Source organism: Callorhinchus milii, unplaced genomic scaffold, assembly GCF_018977255.1.
Source record: "Callorhinchus milii isolate IMCB2004 unplaced genomic scaffold, IMCB_Cmil_1.0 Scaffold19, whole genome shotgun sequence".
Lineage (NCBI taxonomy): Eukaryota > Metazoa > Chordata > Chondrichthyes > Chimaeriformes > Callorhinchidae > Callorhinchus > Callorhinchus milii.
The window spans coordinates 7422316-7445767 of record NW_024704760.1 but is presented as its reverse complement, the minus strand read 5'-3'; the positions used below and the strand labels follow the sequence as shown (position 1 = coordinate 7445767).

Sequence of the window (23452 nt, the reverse complement as noted above, 5' to 3'; positions counted from 1 at the left end):
GCTTAATACAAAAAGCGAGAGAGAGAGAGAGGAGAGAGAGAAGAGAGGGAGAGGGGAAAACAATGGGGTTGTATGTGGCAAACAACAGCAAAGCTGATAACAGGAGAGGCACAGACCTCATAATAAGGCACTGCATCAAATGCAAGGATTATTATTACTATTAATAACGAAGACATTTACATTGTCCCCACTTCTTGCGCTTACATCCATCCATCCACCCACCCACTCATTCACTTCTTGTGTCAAACCACAAAGAGATCAGCTGCTTTTTTTTTAAAAAAAGGGTTTTTTGCACGGCAACCTGACTTAGATGGGAAGGTGAAAAGCACAAGGAAAATCTGCTAACTGAGCCAGTTTCAGCCATTGGTGTGTGAATAACGCAGAACAAAAGAGAAATTATTTCGAGGCAGGTTTACTCCTTATAATAGCCCATTATGAGACTGTGCCAAACAGTAATTATCTCTCGCTCAAAACAACTGCGCTTTGAAGATATCACCTTTCGAACCTTGTAGCGCAAAATGCAGAATACAACAATATGCAGTGTACGTGCTTTTGTTTTTGCTTTGTACACTGTAAAATTTTAATTAAAAACTGACAAAGCTCTTCACATATCTCATGCAAATATTAAACAAAAAGCTGACAAATTTTCGATTAATCTTATTCATTATTCAGTACCAGGGTGAAAATATCACAATAATAATAAAAAAAATGTGTTCACTCAATCCACTGCTGTTTGTGGGACACTGCTGTTGGCTATTGTGTGTCGCCCACAAAATATAGAGTCACTACACTTTACAGTATATTCTGTGAAGCGCTTTGAGGCGTCTCGAAGACATGATAAGGCGTGATATCAAAAGCAAGGATTATTATATTATTATATTACAATGAAAAAAAGCAAGTCTTATTTTACTGGTAAGTTTAAAAATAATATTCATTTGGTCACTCAATCAACGACTTTTGGTGGGACACTGCTGTGTGCAATTGGCTGCTGCGTTTCGTCCACAAAATGTACAACCGATTCAATTGTGAAGCGCTTTGAGAGTCTCAACGAAGTGATAAGGCATTATATGAAATGCAAGGATTATTATTATTATTATTATTATTAAATCCTGGCCAATAACCTCCTGAATAAAATGTGCTCACTCGCTTCATGCCCATTTGTGGGCATTGCTGTGTGCAAATTGGCTGGCCCATTCGCCTCCAATTACACAGTCACTACACTGTACAAAAACATCTAGATGACTTGATAGCGCACTGTTTCAAAATGCAAGGATTATTATGAGTATGGACTTGCTTGATCTGCAAGCTAACAGTATGTGGCATTTTGATGCGGACGGTAACAAGGAAATAGGTGTTATATTTGAACAGCATTTAACATATTTATTTTTAAAACTGCGCACTTGCCAATATTGCACGAGGGAAGATGTACGTAATGAAGCCTTTCCTCATCCTTTGATAGTTTATCTTCAACGAAGCAGGGACTGACGTATGGGCAGTAAACAATACAAGGAAGAGTTTGTCATTGTGTTTCCTGTGTTTAGGAGGAAATGTGAAGATCTCGAGGAGCTTCACAAATACACTTTGATCCTCGATCATTAACTTTTCTGCAGTGTATCTACGTTCGGAACCTCTTTAGGATATGTTTTGGGATCAGTTTAGTGAGAGCAGCCGGTGCAAAACTATGTAGACTTGTCGATTTTCACTCTATTTTAGAAACATGCAATGGAAGCCGGTTAAGCCGGACACATCGGGGTGGGGGCGGATGTTTTGTCCGGCTTAAGAGGCGTCCGAGGTTAGCCAAAATACCATTCCCGCCCAGCAGAGGAGTGGGGGTGGAGCTTCCTCCCTCCCATTTCCGGTCCCATTGGACGGGAAGGGGATCAATTAGCGGTGGTGTCGAGGTGATTGACAGTCTTGCAGCGCAATGTGAATCGATGAGCTCCACCCGTTCACAAGTGGCTCAGCTGTCAACCAATCCTGATATTCCCTCCCTTGTTCCACCCTGTTTATCTGCACCCCCCTCCCCCCGACTTACTGATTGACAGCCTAACTCCAGCCATTTGGGAATGACTCCTCTCATCTCCATCCCCGGAACCCCTTGTGGCTGAAGGCTCAACACACAGAAGGCCAGAGTGAGGACATTCAGCAGGGACTTGCACGACATTTTGCCCGGGATTAACCGGCATCTGGCTAAAACGGATTCCACTGTATTTCAAAACAACTGAGAGTTTTCTGCGCCCTGCTCACTTAACAGGTCTCCAGAGTTCCTCTACTTCACACTCCCCCACCAGTGACATTTTTAAAGCCTGCTGTCAGGCTTCACTAAATTTGCACCAGATGGAATTTTACCGCATATATTTTTTAGTGGCTTTTTAAACTTTCTATAAACGGTCATTAATAATCACATCTGCCAAATCTTTACTCAGGGGTGGGGGGGGGGGAGAGAGGGTGGGACAGGAACATCAAGCAGTCAGAAGGTAAACCTAATTGTGAATGAGTTCCTAGGTGCGCCTTTATTTTTTTCCTATTGCTTAATGAATATCAACTTCATTAAATTAACATGGCGACAACGCACAGACTTTTCAGTCAGAGACGCGCATCTTGTTAAGCCCTTAACCTTTTCTTATTTTGTTTAAGTGGAAAGATAGTTTTGCTGACAGATGCATAAGCAAATAGGATTATCATGTGCACCTAATGCTCCTGTTCCACCATAGTTAAGTGGTTTGAGATGCTACACCATGTGAAGGACGCATATAAATCTATCAATTGGAAAAAGGTTGCAAGCTATGGGGTAAAAGCGGGGAAGTGGGACTAGTTTCAAAGAGCCAGCATAGGCATAATGGGCTGAATGACCTCCTTCTGTGCTGTAGGAAGTTGTTGTTGTTGTTATCTTGGCTGGCCAGCACACAGCTGGCAATTAACAATTAAAGTTCAATCGCTTCCTGTTCAAAATAGCCATGTACGTAAGAATGGTGTTGGAAATCTCGGACCACTTTTTTTNAAAACCAAATCAAACCCTCAACAACAACAGCCACAAAATTACATTTGTACAGCGCCTTTCACTTCGGGAGGACGTCCCGAGGCGCTGGACAGACAAAGTTACAGACCCGAGCTGTGGGTCGGGGTGGGTTAGGGGGGCGGGCGGGGGGAGGGAAGCAGGGAGATCGAAAGCACGGTCGAAGAGGAGGGTCTTGAGGTGGGCCTTGAAGGTGGCGAGCGTGGGGGGGGTGGGGCGAGACGGAGGGACTGCGGGATGGAGTTCCAGAGGGTGGGTGCAGAGTGGCGGAAGGCCGATAGTGGGGCGAGGAAGGTGGGGGACGTGAAGCAGGCCAGAGCCCGCTGAGCGGAGGGAGCGAACAGGGTGGTTGATTAACTTAATCAATGGGCGTGATTCTGACATTAATGGCTCAGGTTGAAGTTCATCCAACTCGGCTTTGATTGGGAACAAAACTAGTTTAAATCTTGATGCAGCAAAAGCCAGCTGTAAATCAAAATGACAGCACAGTTTGTGTGCAGCAACACCTGACTGCTTATGTGGCAACTCCCGCTAAACTGTCACGACTGAAGGGAAAGACAGGTAAGATCCCTGACCGTTCTGCTTCACTAAGTTTTATTCTTACCTCGAGGTGTTAAAAAATGCAGTTCTGTGACAAGCTTATTCGGTTTGCAGTGCGCAAATTGGCTGCCGTGATCACCTACAAAATACACTGTCACTACATTTTAGGGTATATCGTGTGAAGCACTTTGAGACATCCTCCCGATGTACTAAATGCAAGAATTATTATGGAGGCCTTCAATTTTACAGTGGGAAGCAAATCCATGCCAGCTGTAAGGTAATGTTATTAAGTGACCTTCAAAGGTTTCTCTCGCTACCAAAATAGTGGTTTCGGGAAAAGCAGCAGGGATCTCAGCTTGTGCTGACCTACTTGATTTCTAGCTAACACAATGGCACTTCTGTGCCAACTTTCCTGGGCTAATGATGTAACTATCGGAATCTGATTTTACAGGCACCCATACCTCAAAAAAGTTCAGAGTCCATGACCGACAGCTCCTGATGCTGCGTCAAAGACAAGATACAACATTGTGTGAGTTAAGTCGGCATAGGTAAGCTTCACGCAAAGAAAAGCTCTTGCGCAATCTTTCCCGTTGAAAGAATTAGCAGGATCAAGATGAAATGCACACAACAGGGACCGTGATGCACACAAACAAGTCTTTTGCAAAAATAAAGCGATGACATGGTGGAACTTCACAATTATCTTTCAGGTCATACGTCGGCTGATTATACCCTTGCTCGGATATCTTTGCTCACAGACGGCAAAGGGTGGAAAAGATGAGACTCATAGGAGGACGTCGATAGTAATTTTAGAACATCGCAGGCGTCTTCAGTCCACTAATCACTGTACCCAGTGACGTGGTAACAGACAAAAAAAACGCTATCAGGGCACGTAGCACATAGACATCACTGGCAAAAAAGTTCCAAGCTGACGAAGAACAGATTTCAACTTCAGTACATGTCGGAACACTGCAGAATTGAGAAGGTAATTAGAGAGAAGACTATTCTACTGACGGCCGAGTGGGTTACAAGGGGGTAAATAACATAAGCAATAAAAATAACTTGCATTTATATAGCGCTCTTTGAGCAGGCTAGCGTTCTCCCAGAGGGCTTTATTCACTCACCAGAGGGAATAAAAAAAATGGAGGTCAGAAGAAATGTCTCTCTACACAAGGGGTTATTGCAATATGGAATACTTTACTGCAAATATTGTTGAAGCTGAGTGCATAATAGAATTTAAAGGGAATTGGATAAATACTTAAATGTATTAGAGTGTAAGAGGAAACAGCAGGGAAATGGGAATAGATGGCCCCAGTAGGGGAGGGGTGGGGTGGGGGGGTGAGGTAAGGAATGGGGGCTAGCACCAGAACAAATACAATAGACTTCTCACTAAACTGTACACTCAAAAGTTTATATAGCGCTCCCTCATCCAGATCTTTGGCATGGCAAAGATCAGATTATCAAGGCTTCCCGGGTAGCTATAGTCAAGGCAAACACACCTGACAGGTGGCACACAGCCACTGGCTGAATGACCAATTATAATAATAATAATAATCCTTTCGTTTGATATAACGCCTTATCGTGTCGTTGAGATGTCTCAAAGCGATTCACAGGATATACTGTACAGTGTATTTTGTTGGCAAAACGTGGCAGCCAATTGCACACAGCAGTGTCCCACAAACAGCCACGGGCTGAATGACCAATTAACAATATTCCAACGTTTTGAACGATCTTACATTTTTAAGACAATGATGTTGAGGCTAAGATCGTGCGAAATTTGATTTGCTGCTTACAATAGTTACAGCCATCCATTTTTTTTTGCATCTTTACTATGGGAAATCCCATTAAAAATGTCCGTGAATGATTTTTTCTCTCCTCCCATCATCGAGGCACCAGCAGCCCGGTGTACCTCTCCCTGAGTGGCCGATCTTCATGTGTCAATATCAGGAGGTATTCAACCGTGAGGAGAATCACAGCCAAGCCTAATCCTGTGCTGACCCAGTGTCCGTGCAATTGCACCTCCAGCAGGGATCATATGATAGCAATTAGCAGTGAGAATCTGGACTGACTGATTTTTTGGGGGGGGATCAGACGGCCATCTGACACATTCAGAAACCCGACACCATGCTTAACAGTCTCCAAACCAGACAAGAGCTCCGTGTATGCCACCTACACACTGAAACGTTCCTGTGCCTGGAAATGGAATTCACACGTACCTGGAGGAACTCCCTGGAGGGAGACACTCTGGAGAGTATTAGGCACAGATTGGCAATAGCCAAGGCTTTGGGAGTGTGCGTTTGAGTACTGAAGGAATTCAACTCGCTGAAACTGCATAATTGCCATTGAAAGCACTGCACTGCCTGGCAAACTACTTGTCTAGCTAGGACTACCCTACTTGTTATGGCTTTGGTTCGCAGGGGTAACAGGAATTGAGCGTGAACAACCCCTGCCCCAGGCTACTGATCTATCCCTCCAAGTCCTGCCTATGAGCCAGGCTGGATGGTCTGTCATCAGCAATGTCCTGGAATACTGTGGACTGATTTTTTTCCATCCTCCTTACCTGAGAAATATTGAGGCCAACGGCAGTGCACCTACCATTTCCACGTGAGAGCCTTCTGGGACTCTACCCGGCATAAGGGGCACTATATAAATGCAAGTTGTTTGTTGTTGTTAAGGGATAAGAGAATGGAACATAACAAGCATAACAACCTGAATCTTTCTTGGGTTGTACGTCACCATACACTGAGCCTCCAACAGATGCTGACAACATTTCACAATATCCAAGGAGAACGTTCTACGATTTGTCATAAGAAATTAAAAAAAAGCACTACCTAAAACATTTGAAAAATATGAAGACAAATTCCACTGTGCACCACTGGCAGAAAAGGTCATCTCTCAGCCACCGCCTTTATTTAAAGCCGATTTCATAGTCAATTAATCTCATATCTCATGACGTAACCTCCATCAGACTACTGAATAGCTAGCCTGCCAGGTTTAACAATGGGAGGGTTCAATGGTAAACAGCACTGGGATCAGGTTAGTTCCCATTCCGCTTTGTGCAAATATTAATAACAATAATACTTGCATTTGATACAGTGTCTTATCACGTTGTCTCAAAGCACTTCACAGAATATACTGTGAAGTGGATTGACTGAGTATTTTGTGGGCAAAATGGGTCAGCTAAATGTCCTAATGACCAGGGTAGTCCTCGACATGCAAACAGCAGGTATGTTACCAGGCTGTAAAGCAACAAACTTCACTAGTTTACACACACTAAAGTTCTCAGGAACTTAAGGTGAAATTCTTAATTTTTCCTACTCCTGAAACCTACTTCCATGAAGTTGGGGGAAAACAGGTCGGATAAGTAGGGGGTGCGAGGGCAGGAAGGGATATGAAAACGAGTGAGAGTATCTTGAATTCAATCTGTTCGGTGAGTGGTAGTCAGTAGAGCCTGGCAAGGACTGATGGTGTGATGGGAGTTCAGAGTTTTGTCCGGGCGGGTATCTGGGCGGCGGAGTTTTGAATTAATTGAATTTTGTGTACAATAATAATAATCCTTGCATTTGATGTAGCGCCTTATCATGTCTTTGAGACGTCTCAAAGCGCTTCACAGAATATACTGTAAAGTGCATTGACTGTATATTTTGGGGGAGAAATGTGGCAGCCAATTACGCACAGCAGCGTCCCACAAACAATAACCTAAGTGACCAATTTATTATTATTATTTTTTTAATGAATCATTACCCTCAGAAAAGCGATCCGCCAATCAACTAACAACTATTTACTGCTGGGTAAACAGAGGCATGTGGAGTAAGGAAACTTGCCCAACAGTTTAGCTTGTCGGGAATCAAACGCAGGTTGCTCGCTTGCGAGGCAAGTGTTCTAACCACTGAGCTACAGGACTCCACAATGGTGGAGTTGGGGAGACAGGCGTGAAGGGTATTGGAGTAGTACAGCCGGGAAGTGATGAAGGCACGGACAAGGGTTTTGGCTGCATTGGTTGTGATGTATGGACGGAGGTGGGCAATGTGACGGAAGTGGAATGAAGCGGTCCTGGTCAGGAAATGGATATGAGTAGAAAGGAAAGCTGGGGATCGAACCTGACACCTAAGTTGCGCACAGGTTCGGTGAGTTTGAGGGAGAGCCCGGGGAGGTTGAGGAACATTTTTTGATGCGATTAATGAAAGGTAAAAGGACATTTGCCCCTTTAAGGAACGAATGATGCAAGTAATATTAAAAAGGGCCAGAAAATGGTAGATCCATTAAATTAATTCTTCACAAATGAAGACCGGAAGCAAATTCCCGATCAAATGGTTTTAGCTCAGAAATCTGCAACATGTTTGGATATCAGCGAAGCTTGTCTGAGGAATAAATTCAGGGGACCTTGGCCAGATGACATACATCCTAAAATCCTCAAGGAAATCAGGGAAGAAATAGGGTAGGTACTGGTCAATGTATTTAGGATTTACAAAGATACAAGAACTGTCCTTGAAGCCTGAAGAAAAGCAAATTTTATCCTGATTTCAGACTGAAAAAAAAGTCTGAGGTAATGAATTATAGAATAGCTATTCAAACAACACAAGTGAGGAAAATAGTCTAGATCATTCTGCGTAGGTTATGGCTCTGAAATCCGTTGGTATTCTTTGCGGTGGAAACTAAACTAGTTGATGAGAGCAATCTGTTGGAGATAATCTTGGATTCTCAGAAGGGATTTAATAAAAGTTCTATTGAGTGAAGCATGGAAATGATAACAATCAAGGTGATCTAAACCAATTATACTAATGGACCAAGGAACGGCAGATACATTCAGTGTAGACAAATGCCCACTGGTATTCCATACATGTGTGCATGATTAAAGGGTGTTCATTAACAAAAGTGGAGAAAGCATTTGGGATCAATTTATGACCATTCAGTTAAAGTATCTATTCAATGCGAGCCTGTCATCAACAAAGCTATTTCTGCACTTGGACACATCTCAAAGGCATTTGCTTACAATAAAAAGAAGTTTTCCTAAAGTTCTGCCGATCATGTTTTAGACTAGTTTTTTTTAAAAAAAAACTTGGATGGTGAACACACAATTGAATGATAGAAGTGGACATTTGATGATCCCCTAACACTATTCAGGGGAAATAGAAAGAGAAGAGAGCTTCTCCCAGTATCCTGGCCAACAGTGCTCCAGAACAAAATGTGATTCATGTGGGACTTTGTTGTGGGCAAAATAGCTGTGCATTTTCCCAGAAAAATGGCTAATGCAATTGATCATAAATTTGTTAAGAGACATTTCAACATAACAAGGCCCTATACACAAAGGACTATAAAATGGAATTTCTTTCTTAATGAAGCTAAGGTCATCACACTCAGGCTTACCAACAATTTCAAACCTTCCTCACACTCACTGTCATCATCGACAGCACTCAATGTTCACACAGAAACATTCAAAGGGTCGACAGAAATAAATTCCAATTCTAATTGTACATAAACGCTCCTGATGTTGGGAATCAAAGCGCGAACATCTGCTGAAATATTATTCAAATTACAAATATACAAACCTTTTAAAAGTTAAATTACTAAATCTTTTCACAAAAGAGTGATGAAACATAATTTGGATGTTTCTCGTTGGTAAATTACATCCAGTAATACACACGAAAATGCAAATGTACATTTATATAGCGCCTTTCATGTTGGGAGAACATCAGAAAGCGCTTAACAATACTGGTTTGGCACCCGAGCTGGGAATGTGAGCCCAGGGGTTGGGAGGGGAAAGATGACTGATAGCCCAATCAAAGAGGTTGGCCTTGAGATGTACCTTGAAACAGGAGGTCTCTTGGATGGCGTTCCACAGAAAGGAGGCAGATAGGCTGAAAGCCCCGTCTGCCGATGGTGGGGCAGATATGGAGGGGAGAAACCTGTAACAGACCAGTGCCTGCCGAGCAAAGTGAGCGAACAAGTTAGTAGGGTGTGAGGGGATAAAGAGGTCAGATTGGGCGAGATCATGGAGGGATTTAAACGGTGAGATTGAGGATCACAGATTTGATCTGCTGGAAGAAGGGGGGCCAGTGGAGCTAGGCAAAGATACAAATACAAAACACAATAAAAAAATTACATTTGTATAGCGCCTTTCATGTCGGGAGGATATCCCAAGGCTCTGGACAGTCAGGGATTTGGCAGAAAGATGGAAGTGATTGGCTTGCTGAGCCTGCATGACTGAAAATGGGATACAATTGAGCGTTTCAAAATACCAGATTTAAAAGAAATGATTTATTTCAATTCAGAATGTTCCAGGATTAACCTTTTACCATTGCATTTGTTGCACACGTTAATTCCTGAACTAGTCAGAGGCAGTCTCACGAGTCGATAATATTTCCGCAATGAATGGAGACTCTTCATTCACATCTGCGTAGTCTACATGTAGAGATTTAGTGGTTTTCCTGCACTATGAATAAAAGTGAGTCATGAAATTCAACATAGATTAAACACAAAGGATGAGTACATTTCTTTCTGACCAACTTCACTCTTTGGCTTGTCCTTCCACAATTTACTAGGCTCATGGTGTATCTTGTGAATGCCACATGACTGGTTTCACAAGCTTTCCTTAATAAAACACATGGAAACCAATAAGAATCTGAGTCATGTCTCTTCCCCATGGCTGATGATATGTTACCATTAATTCTCAATGTGTTCGATGACGAGTGTGACAGATTAAAGCAATTAAACTTTTAAAAAGGTGGACCCAATAGCTGTATGCATGTGGATTTGAGTGGTATTTCAGCAAATGTTCATGCCTTGTTTTTCAACAAGTTTTCGTACTCCACACGACTCTGTTCACCTAGCAGTAAGTAGGAACCTGGTGGTTAGTCGATTGACAGATCGCTTTCTAGGGGTAATAATCCCTTTTAAAAAAAATGTGGTCACTCAATCGACGACAGTTTGTGGGACACTGCTATGTGCAATCGGCTGCCGCGTTTCGCCTACAAAATACGCAGTCACTACATTTTACAATATCTACTGTGAAGCGCTTTGAGACATCTCAGCGACCTGCTCCAGCGACGCTACATTAAATGCAGGGATTATATTTTTATAATATAATAATTATTATAACATTGGTATGATTAAGTAAACCTCTATGTCTGCCTATGGGCAGTTTAAAGCGATGTGCGTGCATTTGTACTGTGTGCTTGGTGACAAATCTGAGTTACATTGGCAACAAGTTGCTGGCAAAGGTACAGCCATGGATCGGTCCTCAGAAAATGTGAACTCCACTGGAGCTGAGGGTGTGAAAGCATCCATGGGAAGTAGTTCCAGGAGGAGAGAGATTGGCACCTGCACAGTACAAATTGCAGAAGCGATTGCAAATGGGCTTGAATCCCCCGTGAGTGCTGTTCAGAACTCTCAGGTGGTCTCTTGGTAGGCCTGGGAATTAGAACATAATGTTTTATATAACGCCATTGAGACAGTCAAGCTCGCACGCACAGAACATTTCTCTCTTCCAGACCTGATTGAAAGTGATGTGCAGTGGGCAGTCTAAAAATTAACTTCCCACTAGAGCGAAGCAAGCCGCTTTTCCCCTGGCATCATAAGTGCCGCATTTTAAATGAATACAAATTCACAAAATTAATTTGGAACTTAGTGGTGCCAATTTACATCACAAGTGCTTGCGTGTGGGTATTTGTGTGTGTTCGAGAACCGGCTGCCACATTTGCCTACAAAATACACAGTCGCTGCACATTAGACAGTAAATCCTGAGAAGCGTTTTGAGATGACCTCCCAATGTAGAAGGAGCTTCCATCAAACATAACGATGTGAGAGATGTTTATTGTGAGAGTTTTGCTTTCAAATTTCCACGCTCCAAAATATCTGGAAAGCTGTTTTTATCGAGCAATGTCAGGCTCCGAAACTGCCACAATTGATCGCATCTGACGTGTAACAAAGCCAATCTAGAATTTCTACATTTGGCCACATTAGTAATAACAGTCCCATGGCCAAATTTGCAGGTCACGACCCAATCTATATGCTGCTACTACTACGACTAATAATCCTTGCTTTTGATATAGCACTTCATCACGTCGTTGAAACGTCTCAAAGCGCTTCACAGAATATACAGTGGAATCTGCCTTTCGCCCACAAGATACACAGGGTAAATCAAACAGAACGTCCGGCCCTGATTCATTTGTATCTTTACCTGGTTTAAATATATATGCCTGTTAATTCGGACAAAAATCTGGGCAGAATGCTGCGCTGGTCACCGCTGAATGTACACATTCTCCTGGGATGTAGATGCGAGGAGTCCAAAAAATACAATTGATAGCGGACTCCAGCCATTCACAAGCGGGGTTTTGATCAGTTGGGGGGGTGGGGTGTGGGGGGGAGGGAGTGGGGGGGCAGAGGAACGGGGAATAAGGGAGGGAAATCACGATTGATTGACAGCTGAGCAGCTCGTGAATGTTGAGTGGCCATCCATTCACAAGCGGCTGCAGGCTATCAATCACATCTAATCTGCCCCTACAGTCCCCTTCCCATTCCAATGGGAACGTCAATCGCAGCGCTGTCGATCCTGAGCTGGGTGGGAAGGTGCTGGATTTTGTAACCAAGCAAACGTAAATATATTTTACTGAATTCTGTGAGAGTGTTTTCACTTTCTGATTGGTTAACATTGCTTCAAGTGAAACAACATCAATGCATTATAGTATTGTACAGCACCTCCACAGCTCCTCTGCTGGGCGGGAATAGTATTTCGATTAACCTCCGACACCTCTTAAATCGGACAAAATGTCCGTATCCCGATGTGTTTGGCTTAACTGGTTTCCACTGTATGTATTGTAAAGTGGATCGACTGTGTATTTTGTGGGCGAAAGGCGGCAGCCAATTGCGCAGGGCTAACTGTAACCGTGAAGGTATTTACTGTGTCGTAGTGGCATCCGCTTTGCACATTCGGCGGTTCCAGTCTGACTGCAGCCCGGGTGTCTAATACCAGCCCTTCAATTTCCTCCGTGGAGAGAAAGCCCTCAAGCAGAGCAGAACAGGAGGCAGTTTGTCTTAACAAATTCTTGTTTCTATGGCAACAATTAACTGCAGCTCGGCCATGGCTGTCAGAATCAACCACAAAGCCTTATTAATTATTGGTAATGTTCTCACCCCTACAGTCCTTCAGTGATCAGGTGGCTTAAATACAGTGTGTATAGGTAATAATAATAATCCTTGCATTTCATCTACCGCCTTACTGTGTCGTTGAGACATCTCGAAGGGCTTCACAGAATAGACATTATACGTAATAGATAATACACACACATAGATGCACCCAATGTATAACATGGGTGGTGGATGGCTACGGCTATAGTGGGCTCAGACCCCACCCTCCACCCCCGTCCCAATCTATCTCCCCCTCCCCTCTTTAAAGGCAACTGGGAGGTAAGAGCCCTGAGGAGGACCACAGCCAGTCTTCCAAGCAGCCCCAATCCACGCCACCCATACCCGCCCTCTTGCCCCTCTCCAAACCCATTGACCTAATGACCCAGAATTCGGCCGTTTATTCTTTTAGGATGTGAACCAGCCAGCTGCACTCTGTTGTTTTTTAACGCTCTGAGACGCTACCCTGCATGGAGGGCGCTATATAAGTGCAAGTTGTTGTTGTTGCTGCTGCTGTTGTTGCACGCATTGGCCAGAGAGAGACCTTTGGTAAAGTGCAGGTTGGCTTTTTCAGGATTACAAACATCGCATTATAAGAAGGTCCCACATTCTAAAGTCTTGCTCAGCTGCGTATTCTTTAGATGTATAAAGCCAGTCTGTCATAGTCATCTGTCTTTGTCTCTTTGTATTTCTCATCTGTCCTCTTCGCAATTTACAACACTTCCTAGCTTTGTGCCATCCGCAAGTTTAGACAAAGTCCCATCTATTCCTGTATCCAGGTCACTGATGCAGAGAGAGAAAAAGCTGGGGCCCCAGTATACTCAATCCCTGGAGAGCTCCACATCACTGCTGGCTTATCAGAGAACATCCCCTTTCATACCAACTCTTTGCTTCCTATCTCCCAACCAATTTTCTATCCTTGACAGAACATTATCTTGAACCCCATACGCCTTAAATTTAGCCAACAATCTTTTATATCACACTTTTTTGAATATTTTGTTAAAATCCACATCAGTGGCATCCATCTGCCATCCATCCTTGTTAAAGATTTCGGAGAGGTTGAAGGCTGTTTTGAGAAGGGTTTTCTTTGCCTATTCTCAGGAGGTGAATGGGATAGGCGATTGCATGCAATGGGAATAAAATAACATACTGAACAAAAAAGTGAGGTTAAAACATTTTAATATCGCAAAAGGGTAAAGTTTCTCCCAGTGTCCAAGGCAAAAATCCCCCAGATACAATTGTCCGTTCACTCTGTGGCTGTTTGTAGGGCACTGGTGTTTTCAGAATGGCTGCAGCATTCACCTTCAAAATACACAGTCACTACACTTTGTAGTATTGTGCTGTGATACTCCCTCTCTATATTAAAGATGCCACAATACTAAATGTGAGGTTTGTCATTATAGCATACATGCTTCAAAGAGCCATAACTTTCAGCAATCCAGGATCAACTCTCAGAGAACCATATAAATTTATAGCACCAGAGGAGGCCATTTCACCCATTGAGTCTGCACGGGCTCTCAGAGAAGGGTGTTCATTCAATCCCACTGCCCTCCCCTATCGCCATACCCCCTTCAATCTTTATCTTTTGTATCCTTCTGAATCGAATTGGTTTGGGTTGCTGAAATTTTCAAAGTTTGAGCTGTAATAATTTGTCGACCGAGCTCCACCATGGAAGATAAGAGGGAAAAAGGTGAAGACTGTTCTTTACGTTCTTTTATGAACCAATGAAGAATCTTACCCGATCTCTGCCAGACAAACAGAGAAGTATGTATCCCAGTGGTGCCTTCCCCGAAACTAAGGTAAAAGCATCTCACAAACAGAAGGTTATTCTCAACTACTCTTGATCGTATATTCAAGCCTTATTTATGTAAAGCGCTTAACTATAATTTTCCTCAACTGACATTTTAAAGCAACGATTTCCATTTTTAATGAGTTGTGTGAGCCCAAAGAACAGCTCCCATCCCGATTCCACTGCAAGCCTAGATGCTCTGCCTACTCACTTGTCCAAACTTTGCCTTATCTGCCTGAAAAACACGTACACACATAGCAACCCAAACATACTTACTCAGTCGGTATTGAAAGGATGCTGAGGATTGTTTCCTATAACTGATTTAATGAACAATGCAGAAATTTGCGTTTAGCTATTTGAAAGTTTAATTTTGGGGCACGGGATATTAAAGTGTTGCGACCTTATACAGACCACAATGGACAAAACAACAACAAATTGCATTTGTATAGCCAAAGCCTTTCACGTCAGGAGAATGTCCCAAGGTGCTGGACAGTCAGGGATCTGCACCCTCAACAACTCAACACATGACATACGCAGTTTGCCTGATATAGGACGCTGGAGCGTGAATCTGCTTTTAACGCAGGGCTCCTTGCGAACCTGGGGTTACCAGAAGTGCAGTAGATTTCCGTCTTGTGAAACAGATTGATCGGCTTCCTGCTCATGCGTTGGAAACGCTTGCATGATCGGTCAGGGGTTGCACAACATTGCACAGAAAGCCAATAAGTCCATACTGGAAGCCAGACATGACAACACAATGACTGAATGACCCTGAAGGTGAGACTGGTGCCAATTCTTCCCCCTCCCTCCCCCCAATGGACCCATTATAAGACCCTGTGTCTAATTTTAAGGACCCAAAACACTGCATTGTAGAGGTGTCGCCCTGCACTTTGTCCATCCAAGAAACAAGAATCAAATCTAGTTGAAACATAGACATGTCCTGAACCTTACTTGACTGTCAAACTCCTGACCTTTGATGCGTTCATCATGACATTACCTCATGCCAAGACTTTCACAACATTCCCTGAAATATTTTATATTTTATGTATTACTAATAACCTCGGCAGGGGATTCCCCTGTGAGATTTAAAGACACAAATGGAAATCATGGTTTAAAGGCGAATTCAATCCTCATTAAGAGAGCACATTTCCAAAGGCTTTCTAATTAAGAAAATTCTCCTGAGTTTTCCAAATTACCACGTCATCGTGGTAATCTGCTCCCAGAGAAATTATTACAGCTTCCTCTCTCGGCATGTTTGTGATATCCTGATTCTATAGTCACTATTCCTTTCCATCTTCCCACAGAATTTTGGCTTATAAATAAAATGCATCATTTACCATCCTGCAAGAAAACAAATAAGTGATGGACACAATTGTTACTGAAATTCCAAATGCACCTTACATGCTAAATGTAATTTTAAGGTAGTTTTACACTTTCGACTGACTTGCTAGTCTTTGCCCTAATTACCTGGGACGAGAGTCTAATAGGCCTTTACTATTTCGTATGTATTTATAATTGGATGAACTCATTGCAAGTTTTCATCTCTAAGGGAAAACAGTCAGTGGGACCAAGTCAAGATGATACAAGTAAAAATAAATGAAACAGGCTTCGCAAAACAAAACCCAGAGACTAAACATGAAGTTAACGATTCTGCAGGAGTTGTGGAAAAAATTCTCAAGAGCTTGTGAGCAGAACACTGATCTTCCATAGTTATCCTTATGTGGACTGGTTAATGTGGCAAATGCATTCTAATTATTTATTACTGTTAACGTTTAGCCCGGCAGAGGATTTTGGATGGGAACTGTTAGCCAAGACATGCATTAGTGTCAAAATTCGCACCCGTCATCTTAGAAATATTTGGCAACAGGGCACTTTTATATTGAGGGATTTAACGATAGATAGAAACTTTACCCGTAACATAAACCAGCCTTGTAGCTGCCAAATCTTTGGTTTGATGACATCAATTCATCTGATTAACTTTTTTCTGGTGTTTCCATTTAAAGGACATCATTGATCGGATACAAGTGATATAAAACATGTCTTTTTTTAAGCAGAGATCTTTCTTTGTAAACCTGATACTGTAGCTTTCACTGCAATCACAATGCTCCTTTTTTTTAAAAGAGGAAATTGAAACGAGAAACGTGGTCGATGGTCTCGAAGGCAACAGAGAGGTGAAGGAGGACGAGGAGGCAGAGGGAGCCCCAGTCCCAGATGGACAGAATGTGGTTTGTCACTTTGACCAGGGCTGTTTCTGTGCTGTGGACGGCATGGACACCCGATTGGAGGGGTTCGTGAAGGGAGTGGCGGGAGAGGAAGGAGCGAAGCTGGGAAGCAACAACTCATTCAAGGACCTTGGAGAGGAAAGGGAGGTTGGAGATGGGGCGGTAGCTTGAGCGTAGAGATGGGTGCAGGGAGGGTCTTTTTAAGGATAGTAGTGATGACGGACGTTTTTAATGTGGTGGGAACAGTACTAGTGGACAGGGAGAGGTTTATGATATCAGTGAGCAGAGGGGCAAGGAGGTGGAGCTGGGAGTTAAGGAGAGGAGTAGGGATGTGGTCAAGGGAGCAGGTGGTCGGTTTTGTGCGGGTTATAGTGGTAGTGAGAGAGGAGTGGGAAACAGCTTCAAAGTTGTGGAGGGAGGGAAGGGTAGGAGCCCGGGTGGGAGGGGGAGATGGGGAGGGTATAGCAGACGGTAGGGCAGAGGCAGCTGAACGGATCCCCTTGACTGGATCGAGGAAATCCAGCATTGCGTGAGAGGGTGGGTGGAGGAGCTTGTTGGTGATGGAGAAGAGGAGCCTGGGGCTGTCCTTGGCCTCCAAGATTGTATTGGAGTAGAATTATGTTTTAGCGGAGGCAAGGGAGGAGCAGTAAGATTTGATAAGGTCCAGCCAAATCTGCCGATGGACCGTTAAGATTTATTTAAGCCAGGTACATTCAGTGACACGCACCTGTGATTTAAGGGAGCAGAGGTGGCTGGCGTACCGTGGTGACTTGCATGAATAGGAGATGGTTCGGGAAGAAAGGAGAGCAAGGGAATCGAGAGTGGAAGGGAGGGAACTGTGGAGAAGAGTAACCAAGGAGGATAGGTCATTATGGAAGGAAGCCCAGAGCGGAAGGAGTTCAGATGAATCCAAGGCGCGGGGGGGGGAGGGGAGATTTTTTCCAGGGGCGGTATGAGATTGAGGTGGGTTGGGTGGCAATGGGGAGAGGGATTGAGGAGTTAAGGGAGATGAAGTGATGGTCCGAGATCTCTCTGTCGATGATGGTGAGATCCGAGATGGTGAGACCCCGAGTGATCACCAGGTCGAGGGGATGACTGCGAACGCGGGTGGCGGTGTGGAGGGAGAGGTTGAGGGAGGAGATAAGGGAAGAGAAGTCAGCAGAGGTCGAGCAAGAGGGAATGAAGTGAAGGTTGAAGTCGCCAAGAATGAAGAGGCGTTCGGAGCAGAAGAGAGGGAAGATAGGAGAATGGCGATGTTGGGGATGAAGGTTGGGGAGGGCTTGGGGGGAGCGGTAGATAAGGAGAATTTTGGGTTGGAGAGGTGAGAAAGGGTAAGGTGATCAAAGGAGGGGAAGGTTCCAGAGGAGTAAGGGGATAGGCTGAGCGGGGACCGGGAGATGAGAGCCACACGGTGGTTAGGTCAGTAAATTACTGAAATTAGATTAAGTTAAGGACATTAGGATCACACTACTTGAGACTGGACCCAGCTTTATACTCATGAATTATTCAGTGCACCATCAGGAGGTGGAAGCTGAGTGGAGGTCAGACAATTATATGTAAGTCAGAGGAAAAAAATGTTAACGCAGGCTGTTCTGGCACACTTCCCAGCAGCCTCTGAAGGAACAAGCTCGAAAAGATTTGGGAGCAGTTAGCTACTTGCCCCCTGGTCAAAGGTGCACAAGAGGCAAAGACCACAGAGATAGGAGAAAGGGGAGGATATTTTAAGTGGCATCTGAATAAATAGGATTGAACTCCCCTTTTAATTTCAGATATTGATTCTGGTCTATGGTACTCCAAAATAGCGATGAGCAACATAAATTATTCATATGGGTTGTGCCAATATCGACGTATCACAATTTTGAAGGACTCTGGCATCTCGCCAGGTTTGGTGTTTGCATCGCCCAGCTCGTGATGATCGTGTAAGCACAATGAAGCAATTTAGGGCATCTAATTTAAAGAGAATTTAGGAAGAACTACATCAGGGTAGTGAGAATGTGGAAGTCACTACCCAAAGCCGTGAATGAATCAGATAGTATTGATGCATTTAAGGGAAGCTAGATAGTTAGACACATTGAGGGAAACGGGAACAGAGTGGTATGGGAAGGAAATAACAACAAAAACAACAATTTACAGCTGTATAGCCCTTCACGTCAGAAAGGCATCCTAGGGCACTGGGACGCTGAATAAAACATGGGTGGAGACTCACTTGAAGTATAAACACGGGCACAGACTAATTGGGCCGAACGGCTTGTTTCCACGCTGTACAATCTATGTAAATCTGTGCAAACATTTCAGGACATACTACAGATCATCCACTAGGACCAAAACAAAGATGTTGTATACTGAAAGGAAGAAACACAATACCTGGATCCTCGAGGCTTGTTTTGGATTTCCAGTTGCAACCCACAGAATCCAGTGTGCTACAGTGGCCCGCAGACTCCTTAGGGGCTTTGTTGTTCCCATCTCTCTTCGTGTCCGCTCTGAAAACGAGAGAGGTTCACTGATCAATTACATCTACGCAGGAAAGAAAATCTAAAGGTTCTGTTACGTGGTTTTGCCCACAAAATGCACAGTCCATCCACTTTGCTTTGAGTTCTGCGAAGCGTTTGAGACGTCTTAACAATGTGATGGGGCGCTATATCAATTTCAAGTAAAATAATAATCCCTTAACAATAATAATAATAGTTCGGTCACTCAATCCACAACTGTTTGTGGGACATTGCTGCGCGCAATCGGCTGCCACGTCTCACCCACAAAATACACAATAAATTCACTTTTCAGTATATTCTGTGAAGCGCTTTGAGACGTCTCGAAGACATGATAAAGCGCTATATCAAATGCAAGGATTATTATTATTATTTGAGTATTAATTGTTATTATTATACCAAGCCATCAAGAGCAGACCAGCAAAGCAACTCTGGAGATGCAGAAAGGCACCCTGAGAGAAGGTTTCTTCCACTCCCATCTCCTCAACCAGTCATTTTTAAGCTGGACTTCAGTTCATTTGGACAGGTGCACTGGCTCCCTGGCTCCCAGTGGAGCAATTTGAAGGTTCTCACCTACAAATCTATCCACACCCTGGCACTTCCTTATCTCTCCGTACCCCTTCTACCCTACTCCTCTGCTCTGGCTTGCTGTCCGCCCGCCCTCCTAGTTCCACCATCTTTGGCTGAACCTTCAGTTTGTCGTAAACATAAGCAACACTGCTGTGCGCAATTGGCTGTCGCATTTCACCCACACATACAGTCACTACACTTTACAGCACATTTGGTGAAGCACTTTGAACCATCTAACGACGTGATAAAGCGCTATATCAAATGTAAGGACTATTATTCTTATTATGCCCCTGACCTCTAGAACTCTTTCCCAATGGAGACCAGAAAGCACTGGGATGATGGGTGAAGGGAGTTTGGTTCGGGTGAGGAGCGGGCAGCGGAGTTTTGAATGAGTTGCAATCTCGGCTTGAGAGGAAGGAAAAGTTGACAAGTATACTTGCTGCTGATCGCTCTCCCTACCGGAAATCTGCCGGGGACGTGTGAATATCAGGTGAAGTAACTAACACTCCATGCCCAGGGTGATGCACTAACAATAGTCAACTGGGTAAAAAAGCAATCGACTGTGGAAGTGTACCTCAGTGCAGATAGCTAAGTGAAAAGGACCCTCCCACACATACACACACACACACACACCTACCTGCTCGGGAGCCCAGCCAGCAGAGTAAAGGGCTGAGAGAAGTCCTCTCGACATGAAAGGCACTGTCTAAATGTAAATCGCATTGTAAAAATTGATCTGGTTATAATGCTGCATTGGAGGAATGTGGCGCTGGGGAGGAATGATAGTAATTTTGATGTATGCTTTCTCAAATTAAACCAGGGAGTTTCTGCTGAACAGCCACAGTAATCTTGAAGCAATAGCCTCAATCAAGAATTAACTGGCCTTTCTGGAAACCTTTCACCCACAAACTGCTGAGAGAAAATCACTCGCCAGCAGGCAGCAGCGTCTGGAATAACGCAATCAAAAGCTACTCTCGCTCAAGGGTCATTTTATGATTTGTTTCTAATATCGGAAAGCTGCTAACGAGGTCCTAGGACTGATTTCGGAACTAAGCAGTGACAACCCAACCATTGCTGCATGTATTACTTTAAACATAATCCTCGCATTTGATATAGCGCCTTTGCACGTAATTGAGACGTCTCAAAGCGTTCACAGAATATACTGTAAAGTGGATTGACTGTGTATGTTATGGGCGAAATCCACACCAGCAGCTCCTAGTAACAGTCACATTGACTAACATTTTTGGAGGGCATGAGTGATGAGATCTGGATTTCAGAAAAGGAGAGAAAGCAAAAGAGGGCAAGAGAGAGAGAGAGAGAGAGAGAGAGGGAAAGAGAGAGAAAGAATAGGAGAGAGGGAAAGAGAGAGGAGAGAAAAAGAGAAAGGGGGAGAGAAAGAGACAGAAACAACGAGAAAGTAGAAGCAGAGCGAGAAAGAGAGAGAAAGGAGAGAAAGAGAGAAGTAAAAAAAAATGGGAAGGGAGAAAAAAATCAAATAGAAGACAGAATACAATTCACACTAAAAGCACAATACTATGGCCGAGGTTGACAGTCCGGCTGTGAGCGAGCAGGTTCCTGACACATATCCTGGTCCCATCAGATTGCAGCCTCCCCACCAGGCTTTCGCCCGGGCTTCTCTACATCCACCTCTACGCCTACAATACTTCATCCTGCTCCCACACAACTACTATATATATATATATACACACACACACACAAATATACACAAATTAATGAAGTATATTAATTCATGCATTATAAGAAATGAGCTTCTCCCGGTGTCCTTGCCAAGAATCAATGTCACTCAGTCCACGACTGTCTGTGGAACGCTGCTTTGCACAAATTGGTTGCCGCGTTCATCCACAAATACACAGTCGAAGCACGAAGCAAAGTATTGTATCATTGTTATTATTACAAATATATTACTTGACTAAGCCTCCGGAGCCATTGATGCTTATTCTGCGATGGAAAGCTTTCCTCCTTTAGAGCCCTATGCAAGGTAATATTGTACCCGGAGCACTAACATAATGGACTTCATTCAATGCGGCTTCTCATTCTGTTCATGTGCTGTCTCACGAGATCTTTCCACCAGGTGGCAGCAAGCAGAACGAGCTCTCCAATCATACCCTTCGTAAAATAAAATTAGGGTAAACAATAAAAAGAACTTGAATAAATACCAGGGATCAGGAACTTCAGTTATGTGTAGAGACGAGAGAGCCTGGGATTGTCCTCCGTAGAGCAGAGAAGGTTGAGGGGAGATTTAAAAGAGGTGCTCAAAATTATGAGGGGTTTTGATAGAGTAAATAAGGAGACACTCTTTTCTCTGGTGGGTGGGTCGGTGACCCGAGGAAACAGATTCAAGATAATTGGCAAAAGAACCAGAGGGGAGATGAGGAGATTTTTTTTTAACCCAGCGAGTTGTTACGATCTGGAACACACTGCCTGAAACGATGGTGGAGGCAGATTCAATATTGGCTTTCAAAAGGGAATTGGATGTGTTTCAAAGAGCCAGCACAGTGCACGATGGGTCGAATTGCCTCCTTCTGTGCTGTAAGATTCTATGATTCTATAATTTGGGAAAAATGTAAAAAACAAAAGAAGTCGGTCTAAAACCAAGAAAGGAAAATATAATAATAATAATAATAATCCTTGCATTTGATATAGCGCTTTTCACGTCGGGAGGACGTCCCAAAGCACTTCACAGAACAACTGTAAAGTGAATTGACTGTATATTTGTGGGCGAACGCGGCAGCCAATTGCGCACAGCAATGTCCCACAAACAGTCGTAGATTGAAAATGACCAATTTTGTTATTGTTTTTGGTTTTGGAGGGATTATTATTAGGCTCTGTGTAGAGTAAGGAAACTTGCTCAATGTTTCGCCCTCTGCCTGGGATTGAACTCAGGTCTCTCGCTTGCAAAGCGAGTGCTCTAACCACTGAGCTACAGGACTCCACAAATATAGTCTGAAACGCAACTAACGAATAAGTATTCAAAGGTATTGTTTGATATATATATGGTGCCAGACTAAATTTTGAGCTCAAGTCCTGCAATGGGACTTAAATCCACAAATCCTCACTGATGACTTTAGCAGAAGTAACTTAACTATGAGCCAAATTAATTGATGCATTGTGTGTGTATATCTCTCTTTCTGTGAATGTCTATGTGTTTTGAATGTATCTGCGTGTGTGTGAGTGTGTCTCTCTCTGTGTCTGTGTGCAGTGACGAGCCCTAAGAAGCCGGAGGCAGTGACTTTTGCTACAATTTAATATGTGCTATTTCTTCATGTTTAGCCTTTGTCAATAACGTGAAAAAAAATGTAGGTTGGCAATAAAATGTACTTCTCGGTAACACCATTCAACCCGCGCAATTTTCCGCAAAACTTGCCATAATCCCCGTAATCTGAGGCAAATATTTCCGCAATTTTCTACTGAGTCAGAAATGAGGGCACAAATGTATTGGTGATACATTATTTGACTCTTCCAACAATTGACTGTATATCTTGGAACATACTTTTGTCATCCACTGCTTGATGTTCAAAAATAATCCCTGTGCAGGTTAATTCTTTTTACCCCAAATCAATTCCTATTCGATTTTATTAAGACTTTAACATTTTCATCAAATCATCAACAATGAATGATTAATTGATTAATTGATTTGCTACCAATGATCTCAGGTGTTCCAGTTATGTCTGAAACCTGTGAACTAACTTTTTTT

At 43.4% G+C, this 23452-nt stretch overlaps 1 protein-coding gene across 1 annotated transcript in view; it reads right to left on the bottom strand.

Moving 5' to 3' along the window:
* Nucleotides 1-23452, bottom strand: part of LOC103179107 (neuron navigator 1) — a 183081-nt gene that overhangs the window by 157450 nt on the left and 2179 nt on the right. The window contains exon 2 of the mRNA XM_042342049.1: nucleotides 19049-19164. Coding sequence (XP_042197983.1) covers nucleotides 19049-19164 — 116 coding nt within the window. The remainder of the gene's footprint in view (nucleotides 1-19048; nucleotides 19165-23452) is intronic.